Source organism: Belonocnema kinseyi, chromosome 9 (genome assembly GCF_010883055.1).
Source record: "Belonocnema kinseyi isolate 2016_QV_RU_SX_M_011 chromosome 9, B_treatae_v1, whole genome shotgun sequence".
Classification (NCBI taxonomy): domain Eukaryota; kingdom Metazoa; phylum Arthropoda; class Insecta; order Hymenoptera; family Cynipidae; genus Belonocnema; species Belonocnema kinseyi.
In genome coordinates, this window is record NC_046665.1 from 10,540,075 (window position 1) to 10,552,969 (window position 12,895).

The window sequence follows — 12,895 nt, forward strand, 5'->3', positions numbered from 1 at the left end:
TGCAACGATTGTACCCGGAATATTCTGTTAAACTGATCGTCCTTATCATCGGCGCTCTTGGAGGTGCCCAGCGTTCACTTGCTAATAGCCTAAAAAGCATCCGTACGTGTCAACAATATGCTAGAACACTTGCGGGAAAAATGCAGAAGGCGGTTGTCCTTGGGTCGCTCCGTGTTCTTAGGGTCTACGAAGCTTTTGCTGGGTCGTCGTATTGATTCCTTTACAGACTGTCACCACCTATCTCACGGATATGAGACGTGGTTATGGCTGAAATTTTACCGCGATTTCGCTGGAAGCGGGTGCAATTTTTCAGATTAGCACCCGCTCCCGGCGAAATCCTGCGGTTGTCCTTATGACAAATTTTTAATTATATATATATTCCATACAGGCACCAGTCTATTATTTGTAATAAATAGATTATTAATAACAGCAATGGTTTATTGATGATTCATTTGATGAAAAATAATTCAATATACGTGTAAAATACTTTTTATTATAAAAGGTAAACGATAAAATTTTATAGTTTTAAAATTATTTATTAACATTTAAAATATTAATATATTGAGATCGAAAATTAATGTTTAGACAAAGCTACTAAAATTTAGTATGGCAAATAAAAATCTGTCTTTAATAACAATATATCAGTTGAATATTTGGTTTAAAAATGGTTTAGCAATAACACTTCAAAACAAAACTTCCTTTTAATTTCGTATTAGTTTCGTAACTAATAAAGAAATGTTATTTTCACACTCCCTCCCTTCCACCGCCCTTTTATTTAGGGACTGATGCGCCTATTTAGTTATCATTAAAACAACAATAGTTTAATCTAGTTACTGACGTGGTCATCGAAGTTTGGAAGATTTTTGAATAGAGGTTCTTGTACTAATATTGGAAGTATTATAAAAGTAAATTTTTTATCTTATACTTTTAGTTTCAGTGTACATTTCCGAATAAATGGTTTTTATCGCTTCGGAATAATATTTATAAATCAACAGTGTTTTTGAAAATCCTTAAGGATGGCTGAAGAAGCGGAAAATCAAGTGATGAAAATTAAATTCGAAGACAAATTCAGTGCCCTCAAAATTGCAGAAACCTCGTCGCGTATATCGAATTTAGAAAATACTACGTTAAATATGATACATATTGAGTTTTTTCTTTTTAGGAAATATCTTGCGTTAAATAAACATATTAAAACAAAAATGGATAAATGTACTCAATAAGTTATCTTAAAAATTTCATGCTATCATTTCTAAAATAAAAACTTTCAAACCTGTTCACAATTGCGATCTGTAGACTATTTGAAATTGTACATTCTCGAGCCAGCCTACTATGCAGTGGGATAAATTAAACCCCGCAGGTTTTCTTTTTACTCCGGACTTTCCCTAAGCCTATCGGGCTCTTCGCAATTCGACTAGGCAGAGTCCGAAGTGAAAGTGCTACTTCGTACTTTGCCTGACACCGCTCAGTCAATTCGCGAAGGGAATAGGCAGACTGCGGTGTGGCGGCACATCGGACTTTGCTCGTAACATATATAAATATATAATTCTCTCTTATTTTATAAATAAATTATTTCATAGCATTAATTACTATCTATGTATATGGAGTTTAGAAACTCTACGGTTTTCTTTTATTTAAGGTACCGTTGATTGAAAAGTAAAGCTAACAGCAGTTGCAACCAGTCCTCGATTTACATTGTACAAATTAAAATTCAATTAATTTAAATTCCCATCGATTGATCACGTCGAGCCAAAAGATATAATACATGAATGTATTAATTATCGAATTTAGTATCAGTGGTTATCCCTCATCCTCGGTAGATCGCGTAGATCAACATACAGATATTTTACAGGTTTTTACAGGTATTTTAAATACTCTTAGACGCAACAGTATTTATGGAATGATGAAAGTTGCTTCATTTATAACATTCAGTTATACATATCATGACGTTTAAACTTGTGGGCAAGAAATGATATTTTTATTTCGGTTGTTCTGTGTATTCATTGTTTTAGATCGGTTGCAATAAAGAATTTGCACACATTGTCTTCATTTGTACCGTTTTTGTTCCATCTTTGGATGCTAAGTTCTCGGAAGTGTTTAAAATATTTGAAGAAATAAAATGAAAGTGCAAAGTTTTTTGTGGGTAGCATTTCTGAAGCAACCAAGTACGCAAGCTGGTCAATCGCGAATACGAACATTGCAAGAAATAACGAATTTTTCTGTTGAATAAATGCCCAATTCTTTACTTGTTAATAAATTTTAGTTAAATAATAGTAAAATTTTTTATATAAACTAATTAGTGCTTAAATTACTACAATAGATCTAATTAAACACAGCACCATTTAAGAAATATTTTATATGATCAAGAGTATCAATATTCTGCGTTCGTGATAATATTTGTGTACAATAGTCTTAAAATTGATTGTTTAATCACGCCCAGTATTCAAACTGTCTTACTATGTTAGCCAAGTTGTGGTACTGAATCGAAAAAAATCATTCTTTTCCAAAATCTCCGAGTTCTGCATTTTAAATAAATATTGTTCAAGTTATTAATGATTATTCGAATACAATTTTTTTCATCGCAATAAGATTATAAAACAAATTACTTATAAAATTAAAAAGAATAATCAGAAAATAATAAAATTTATATAAAAAAACTTTTAACAAATAACACAGGCCAACATGGTTTTCTTGTTGAAAAGTGGAGGGTTATTTCTGAAGTAACTTTTGACGTAGAATCCGAAACCGTGGTCAGAATTGGCCCATCACGTCAGGGTTTTAAGATATTTGCGGTTATGTACCCAAAAATGGCGTTTTTGTCTACTTTTGAGGTTATGTGCAGAAGGCACAACATTTTTTAGGATTTTTTCTTTTATTGTATCATATTGTATTGCTGTTTCTCTTTAATTTAAGATTCGCAGAGTTCAATTACCATTTTTCTTTACCAAGTTACGCCAATTTGAAATTACGAGATATGTCCCATTATGTCTTGAGCATTTGCTTCAAATGCTTTGAGGCAGATATTTTCTACTGGGTGTTTTCTCTTGAAAATTTGTACTTGGGGGTGTTCCGGGTTGTTGAAATCCGAAGAAATGTTGTGTCTTCTGTACATAACATCAAAAGTAGCCAAAAACGCCATTTTTTGGGAATATAACCTAAAATATCTTAAAATTCTGACGTGATGGGCTAATTCTGACCCCGGATTCGGATTCTACGTAAAAAATTACTTCGGAAATGACCCTCTACTTTCCAACAACTGACATGACCCCATTATTTGCAGACCTGTGTAATTTGTTTATAAAAAATTTTTTGGTTAAATTGTTAATATGAGATTAGCTTTAAGTAATGTTCCTCCATCAACTTAAGGCAATTGTCAAAAATGTCGCACCATTGTTAAGATAAAAAAATGAAGAACGTATAATATTTGTAGGGTAAATATAATGTTGAACCAGAAAATCTACTGGTTTCCCCACTGTGAGACACCTTGACCCTGGAGAGAACCTACCGTTACCTGGAGATGCAGCATCCTACAGTTTTGAGTTTGCGATCTGTCGGTGAGAAATAAAGTATCTGCATCAAACATACTTGCCTTTCATGTACTATTTAGGTCTTGTCATTTATCTCGAGTGTCTTCATAACAGGATCATTCCGGGTACAGCGCATATCATTACAAATGTACAAGACTTTCTTCTTGAAACCATCAGGATTACCGAGAAAGTGGGCCTTTGTGGCCCACTTGATTTGTGTGTTTCTGTACAAAGTAGCGGAGAACTTGCAGGTTTTCTCTTTTGCAAATAATTTTTCGTTGACGTCTAAATTTGTTTTTAGCGGGAACCTGCCTCTGCTTGATTTTGAACAGCTACCCCGACTTTAGCATGATAAGGTGCTGCACTTGCGCTAGCTATTCATAAGAGGAACACGACGCAACTCATTATTACCATGGTAACGGGCCGTCGCGTCGTGTTCCTCTTAAACGTCCTTGAGCCAGCGCAGTACGTCCACATGCCAAACTTGGGATCACTGATTTTGAATACCTTTAGTTAAATACATATTTTCAGAATTTGACTTCTGTACTTCTTTTTGAATGATAGTTGTGAAAATTAACTGTTTTTCAGTAATAGTCCAAATGACGTTGCTACATTTGATTTATGTATTCATTAACTTTTTATTTGATTTATTTTCAAGTTCATAAACTTAGAACCAATATATTTTAAATTCTGTTCTAGGGTTACAAGACTTTTGTCCTGTGTCAACAAAGTACGATTTGATATGGACTCAATGGGTTTTGGGTCATCTTCGGAATGAGGATCTGATCAGATTTTTGAAGAATTGTGTGTGAGTTTTCATACTATACAAGGAATCATACTAAGTGGGTAGACATTCAATAAGTCAATATTCGAAGTATTTTCGGGAGCTCTGCGTGTTTGCTGACATTAAACCGCACTATTAATATTATATGTCATTACTGTCCCACGAACAACTAGGGTAAGGTTTGGTTCGCTTTCGTAGAGCCTCCTTGCTAAGACCGATCTTACATATATGCCCCCTTGAATAATTATTTGTTGTGGGTACATTGTCACTAGTTATCCATCAAAGAATATGTCAATGTACTGTCCGAAATAAATGACGAGTTTTTCAGATATGGATAGTTTATTGCAACAAAGGATAGTAAAATATTACAAGGAGTTAAAGTTGATAGACAAGTACAGTAGAAGAGTTTTTATGGTTAAAAAACTTTTGGTTCTTTTGAGCAATGTCGGCATAAACATTTAAGATTTTTATCGTCATCATACAAGTAAAAAAAGAAACAAACACTCATATTACACGCAAACTACAATGATTAATCTTCAAAAAAATTTGAGTTTACATAAATACGTTTTGTTATATTATTTTCGAAAATATTGATTTTTGAAAAAAGCTTAAAACGAAAGATGATAATGGCTGACTTGAAACTGAGGTATAAGGTTCTGTTGTCTTTGTGTATACTCTTTACGATGTCTGTGATTGGCCAAAGTGCCACGCTGTAGGGACTGGCCGAAACTACCAAATTTCGAAATTTTTAAATTTGGACCCTCTGAAAATTTATTTATAAATTCTATGTTTACCAAGTCGCAAAACTTCGATATTACCAAATTTTCTACATTAGCCATTCTAAAATTAAAAAACTGTCGTGAGCACAACTTTTCTGCAAAAATTATCAATTTTGACCGTAAATTTCAACGAAACTTTGACCAAGCCACGCCCAGTATCTCAAAATTCTCAAAGCTAAAAAACAATATATTTTTAATGCATTGTTGGGCGCCAGGCTAACATGCCCCTGTTGGATTTAGCCCTTGGATTAAAGTTGTGGTAGAGGAGATTGATCAACCTTATAGGAAAATTTACGTTTTTTTTAATGTCATCTTACTTGTAAATAAAAATTCAGGTTTGCGATAAAATGGCGTGCGCAATTTTATATGAAGGAAGTAAAATAGGATGTTAAGACGTTAAGTTCGCGTGCCTAGACCCTTGCTACGTGTCTGCTGCACGACTGAAAATTGTTGGCTGGTAGATTGCCGAGCGCTTCTTCTCGCTCGCCACAGTGCTGTTTAACTGTTTGCTCGGCGCTACTGTGTGTGCCATAAAAACGAAGGGAGATGAAGGGACGACTTAACTGAAGGCTGCAACTAAGCTAAAATATCTAAGAGTAGATCCGAAGCATATACGGTAATAAGGAGGCTCTCGTTCTCTCTGACACGAGAGTTGTCCGTATTTGGCAAAACATAACGCAAAAAATTGGGAACAACTAGACCTGATTTGCATCTCATCGTAGGAGTGTTTAGTTGGCTGGCTTTTCGGTCAGTGCCGTAGCTTCAAGGACCCTGTTAGGGAATGTGAGATGACCTCCATCATACGGATCACTGATGCAGACCAAGTTATCGCTCCGAGAGGATTAAGTTAATTCCCAAAGCCTAGGGAAAACGATCCGGAGTCATCCCTGGCTCTGGAGGCATCCACGACTGCAGTCAGCGAATCTCAGTTCTCTGCGAGCACGTGACCAAACCTGGTCGTCAATTTTTCTTTCCGAACTTACATCTAAACGAAATGAGGTATCGCTATGAAAGTTTAGGAAATGAAAGAGGAGGTAATAAAGTCCATGTTTCTGCTTTGTTCCCTTGGAAATTTTGAGAAAAATTTTTTGTTGAAGAAAATACCAGTGGAAGTTTTCTTTCCCAACTTACGTCCACGCGGAATGAGATATCATGGTAAAAATTTGGCACGATAAATGTGCTAATGTAAAACCCTGCCAGCAATTTGCAATGTTGTCAATCGGCTAGTTATGAGGTTTGTATTTATCAAAGTGGGGCAAAACAACAAAAATCGCTCAGGAACATTATGCACAAATAATGCAAAAACTAATGCTTGCACTTGAAATTCAAATAAACATATTTGGTCTGACATACGTATCAGTCTGGTATCTGCTGTGTCAAAGCAGCACTAGCGAAGCGAGTAGACGACTTCGAACTTCTAGGGGTCTGTGGGTAAAACAGATTGCATGATTACCGTCAGAGAAAGTTAAAAGTCAATCTTCTGCTGTAAAACCTAAATGTGTCCGTCGATAATCATTATTTGCATAAATAAACTTCTTCTTCCAACTCTTTGCAAGGCTACAAACGATCCTTTAATATTGATTAATATCTCCCGATAAAAATTTCCGTGTTATTTAAACTTTTATTTTTCAGTGTGGGTGAAAAAAAAAATATTGATCTTAGGGATGACTTGATCAGCTGTTATACTCATCACATGGCCTTAAATCTAATTTCAAATACACCCTTGGGGTATCGTTCCACGCAGCGAAGGAGATCCGTTTGCCTTTCCCCTCCGTAGGGAAAGGCCAACCGTGGCCGTACAACAGAAAAGGAAACATAGTTAAATTAGAAGTAATAGACAACATTTTAACTTTATTTATTCAAATAAAAATTAAAGACGATTTATTGAACCATTAATTTGTCTAATGTGACTAAACGAAACAAAATTGCGTGAGTGAGGAGTGGCATAAAATAATCAATATTAATCTTAAGAGTGATTTTTGTAATTGTTACAACTAGGATTTAATTTTGGATGATTGAGCAAAGTCATGACCTGGATCGTTTTGGATTGGTGTAAAATTGAAGAAAAAAGAATCATGAACTGGCACTTTTATAGGTTGGGGTTAATGGGCTGAATACAAAGTGGATGATGAGCGAATAATGGAGGGTGTTTGCAATATAAAAGATACGATATTTTCCAAAAATTATATTTTATTAAGAAGCTAAGGCCAGAGAGTTGTATACGAGAGCATAAGAAAATATTGGTAGGTGAATTAGCGGAAATGTAGGGGCTGGGAAAGGTGGAGTTGTCAATGGGAAAACTAGCGTTGTAGCTAGTAGTGCATTCGCGTGAATTCAAGGCTGGAAAAGAGAATCTAGTGTTTCTATTAAAGGTACCGGAATTTAGGGAGAAAGCTAATGGTATTAAAACAAAGGCTGACCGTTGTTTTGACAAAAAGGTTAGACAAATCGTAGCATTTTAAATAATGGTAGCAGAATTTACATTGTTTTAACTCAGAAAACTATGAACAGAAAGCGATAGCGGCGTTGGGGGAATATTTTGACAAGACATTGGCATGAAAAATGATGGTAACAAAATTAGGATAAACGAAATTTTCGCGTTGGTGGTGCGACAGCGGGAAAGGGGATCTGGTGTACGATCGGACGGTAAAATTTGAGTATCAGGGGGCTCTATATAATTTACTTAATTTACCGGAACTTCGCCATAATATTCGTCGCACAGTGGTTCAGATCGTACAAAAAGGTGATCAAAAGTCGAAATGTTATCCTATTTGCATTAAATTTATTTTATAAATACTTTACGGTTCCCTGATTCCAAATTTGTTGTCAAAATTTCAAAATTAAAAATGGCGGACCCAATATGGCTGCCAAAGCATTCTGAACATGAATACAATTTTATCAAATCCAGTTCAGAAACATTGCTTAGTTTTCTTATTTTAAATATGCCACAATAATTTAAAAAGTTAAAAGTGGCGAATGTAATATATTGGCCTAATTTAAAAGAACCCTATGAATTATTAAATTTTAATTTATAATAGTATTTCAAGTTCCCGATTTTAATCTTCTAATTCAGATGTAATTTTTTGTATTAAATTAAGGTAAGTGATTATTGACGAAATAATAATTATGCAAGGAAATAAATTATGTACAAAAATTTATTGAAATTCGCTCCTGGAAAATATAGAAACAATGATTATTATATTTTCAATTTTCATTGCAAATAATTTATTTAATTGAAAAGTGCAGAATCCTCAAATTCTCCAGATTCACTTGAGCTTGTGTATTCTACATAGTCTTTACTGTCTTCATGAGATAATTCGATCTCTTTTTTTGGTAATATCACAAGATCTAAAACTGACTTTGGCAATTCTTTTTTTTTCTTGGTAGATTGATAATAGCAATAGCCGGAGAAGAATTAAGAAGCAACCTCTGAAAAACATCTTCGTTTGTTTTGACTCTCGAAAATTTTCTCGCATGGTACTCCCTGTATTTACGGATGTCTTTGTTTCGTGCTTCTAAAGCTTCTTCAGATCACTGACCAATGGGAATCATTAAATGTTTCGAAACTGATGATCCGTGTATTAGGATTTTGTGCACAATTGGTGGTATCGGATACCACCAATATAGTTCTGCATATAGTTTCGCAGTTGCAATGCAGTACGCCTTGAAGTTATCCTCGTTTAGTGGATAACCGCTAGATAAAGCGATTAAAACGACAGCAAATCGAGATATCACTTCTTCACTAATATCTGAAATTTTTTCATTGTTATTAAAATAAATATTCGTGGTTATTTTACTTTTATTGTACATTGATTGTATACTATTTACCTGTAATTTCAGCAGAAAGTTTAGGATTTGCGAAGGATTGTCTGGCCGTATTTCCATTATTTTAGGTTCCATGCCCCTGCCTTGGAAAATCGACATTCAACCCCATTCGTGATTTAAATGAAGCTTGAATATCTTTCTTTCTCCACTCGCTCAGTAACTTGCTTCCATCATTTTGACTTATCTGAATACGAATTAAAAATACTTTACATCACAATACCTTAAAAGTGCTTAAAGAAAAAAGTAATGACATTTTTATTACCTTCCACTGTTCAGAATCCAAACGATATGCATTGTGCAAAAGACACTCAAGAAATCGTATATATGCGTGGAGTGTAGAGAGCCCTAATCTAAACGTTTCAACGTTTTCAGTTTTTGTAAGCATCAGGTCTATATCATTTACCTCTGATGAATGAGCGCCACAAATATAGCATTCTGCGCTCGTCCTGTGCGTTAATGCAGTACAGGCCTATCAGATAATTATTCTTATTATTATAATAATCTTAAAAATTTTCGTGAAGGAAATTTTTCTGTACATATTTGTATTTAGACATACTTTTCCGTCCAACATTGTCGGCGTTAAGGAAAACTCAACAACTTTATTATTTGCAGTAAACGGTTCGAAATTAGAAATGTGCTCATTCATATATTTATCTTCATTTTGCAGTACTTCTGTAGTTTCCTGAATCCACTGTAAGCGTACTGGTCGGCAGAATCTAATCGATGAAGTACGTGGATTCTCCCAAATAATCTCCTTTTTTACTTCATTGACGAGCCTCAATAGGACTAAGAAAGTTCCAAAAACATATTGGTCACTATTTTCTGCATTCTCGAACTTTTGGTTATAGAGGGAATATCCACCACTACCATCAAAACCGTATTTGAGATACAAAGTGTAGTGCTCTACTTCTAACCCCTCATTAGTATCAGATTGCATCAGCGAAAGAATATTCGTAATAGTATGGTTTAGTAAATCCTGCAACTTTACTTCACAACGCTTTTCACTAATTTCATGAATGTTCGGATAACATTCTTTTTTTGCCTTCAAAACTTCATGGTAGGCAGGAAATAAGTCCTGATTGTGTGCCGCTTCTTTAGAAATGCTGCTTACTCCCTTGTAAATTTAACCGTTTCCTAATGAAAAATGGCTTAAATTATTCAGTAAAATCTAATAAATTTATAAGAACCTTAAGGAATCAAATTTTATCCTATCTAAAAAGCGTTTTTCTATGAAAGAAGTACAGTTTCAATTTGACATTCATTTTTGATACGTAATATACCTATTATTTTTCCGCCAAAAAGTGTAGAACATAATAAAACAATTTATTTTTATATACATTTCTTTAGTTTGCTACGGAAAACCATCTGGATAGATAAAATCCTGTTGCAACGACGCGGAGTTTTGACGCTTAAAATGGTATAGAGAAAGAGACGCTTTTTTCCATCTGCGTGACAAATATATGTAAAAATTTGTTAAATTTGTTTTTAATTTACTTCTCACTCATTCGGACACTTGTGGACACTTCTCTAAAACAGCTTCTATAAAAGCATTGTTTTCATTTTCACGGTAGAAATTGAACAAATCCTCATTAATTAAAAATTTTTCTATTTTTAGCACAGTAAAAAATTCTCAAATAAACTAAGATTTCATGAAACAGCTTCTTAATGTTTCCTCAGAGAAAATTTTCTCCAGACTAAAAAAATTTGCAGGTAAAAGCAAAAATACAAACTTCAATCATTTTTTCCCCCCGAAACGTAATACCCCATGATAAAAAAAAGTATAAGGAGAAACAAAGAATTTTGGGAAAAGGTACTAAAGAAAAAGAACCATTTTTGCATTAATATTTATACCTTTATTTGTACTGTCTTCAGAAACTTACATTTAAATCCTTCAATATACTTTCTGTAACATCAGAAAGGACACTTTATTACAAAAACAATATTTGTCTTGACGACTTTACCTACCTGATGTAAGTGGCTTCACAGCCGCAACGTAAATTAGTCCTCACAGCAACTAGCACTATCCGTTTAAAGATCTTTTAGACACCTACCACAATACCCAGGTAGCAGGTGCATTATAGGACTCGCCTTCAAACTTTCATTTTAAGAATTCTATTGAGATAACCTAGTCCTTTTTTGTAGTACAATTGCTAAATGATAAAGTTCACTTGCAAAACAATTTTCCTTCATAGTTTTTTGTAATAATATTTAGAAATTATTTAAATTAAAAAATGATTTAACAATAATAAGAATAGGATATAGAATATCTGAATCGCTCAATAATGAAAACTGTTCAAATTAAAATCCCTATTTAGAAAAACTGCTATGAGGGATGCGCGTGCAACTCGACGCGAAGCGTACAAATTCCTGTCTGTGTAGCCCTCGTAATTAGTGTCCCAATTATGAAGTTGCAAGTTGGCGCAAAAATTTTTCATGGAACTGAATGCAAAAGATATTTCACTACAACGTAGCATTTCTACTTTTTGTACGCAAGGAGTTGCACTTAAGTATTTTCAATCGAAAGCTGAGTAAATGAGAAATAACTTGACGCGTGGAATATAATTTAAAAAAATTAATAATATTTATGAATATGAACTTCTTAATACATGAATCACTTAAAGGAATAAATACCCTATAATTTTATATAATTTTTTTAAAAATATTTTTTATTTGTCTTGATACAGCACCTTCTAAAGTTAAGGTGTATATTAGGTGTTGAGAGCGAGTTCTCAAATGATTGAACTTTGAAGCCTAAAAAACTGGCTAAAATAATAATATATTTTTATAATTTTTGTACTTTCATGAACTTCAAGTAGTTTTTAATAGATTTACAACAATTCTACATCAAAAAAACAAAATTCATTTTTTTAGTTTTGATCACCTTTTCGTACCATCTGAACCACGGTGCGTCGGTAGTTCTCAGGGACTTCATCGCGGTCGGGATACTATGGAAAGGGGATCTTTTTGTTTCAAAGTAAACTAATCCACAAAAAAGTGATTGTGAGCGTGAAGATGGGAGCCTCAATGTCCTTTGTACTCGTGTAGATTTTTTAAACCGAATGGCTATTTGTTCCAGAGGGTCGAAATGAATTCTTTGAGTTTGGTGGATAGTGAGTTGTAATTTCGGTAGCATATTGCGTTGCGCATAATTTATTTGTTCCTGTTCCGGGTAGGGAGGCCACCATCGGTTGAGCAGGGTACGAATGCATTTAAATATTTTGTAACGGGTTCGTGTATTCCCTGCGTGCGGTTGTGCACTTCTTGCTGCAGTACGAATTGGTATACCTGGTCGCCGAAACGAATTCACGCTGATTCCATGAAATCGAACCATGAATCCAACCCTTGCCACGAGTTATTGGCTCAATGTAGTGCAATATTTGAAAAGAAGAACGGTATGCATTCTAACAGATCTGTATCCGCGATATACACTAAGCCAAGAAGCTGTTCGATCCGCATGAAGAAAATTTCTAAATCCCTATTCCGGTTATCCGAAAATCCGAGGTTCCATTTTTGCATTATTTCGTAGGTCCATTTAAAATTTAAAAACCGAGTATAGTGCTTTAACGCTCATAGTTATCACTATTCTTTTGAAATTGCTCTGGTTTTCTACCGAAATTAACGCTTTTACGTGGGTGACTTCGCAGAGCGGTGTTTTGGTGGGGTTGACCGGCTGGAAAGACGATGTAGTCGAGGTACGCACGATCCCGTTGACCGATATTATCTGTCCCGAATTCACTTTTCGTGTGGCTATTCAGGTTCGTGGTAGTCCAATGGCCTCTTTCTGAAAAAGAATCACTATGGGGTCCCGTTAAGTTAGGTAGCGAGAACGTGGTATGCGCGTCTGGCCTCCAAATTGTGTTAGATAGAAAACGAGCGAGACTGAGCGTGTTCAGACAAGTTATTGGCCTGTAGTTCTTCGGGTCAGCTAAGTTGCCTATTTTCGGCAGGAGTATTGTGCGCCCTTCCACCAACCACTCTGGAAT

At 34.7% G+C, this 12,895-nt stretch overlaps 1 protein-coding gene across 2 annotated transcripts in view; it reads left to right on the plus strand.

Annotated features, from left to right (window-relative positions):
• Positions 1-12,895, plus strand: part of LOC117180322 (N-terminal Xaa-Pro-Lys N-methyltransferase 1) — a 61,100-nt gene that overhangs the window by 21,419 nt on the left and 26,786 nt on the right. For both annotated transcript variants that reach the window (XM_033372761.1, XM_033372760.1), the window contains one exon: positions 4,224-4,332. In XM_033372761.1, coding sequence (XP_033228652.1) covers positions 4,224-4,332 — 109 coding nt within the window. The remainder of the gene's footprint in view (positions 1-4,223; positions 4,333-12,895) is intronic.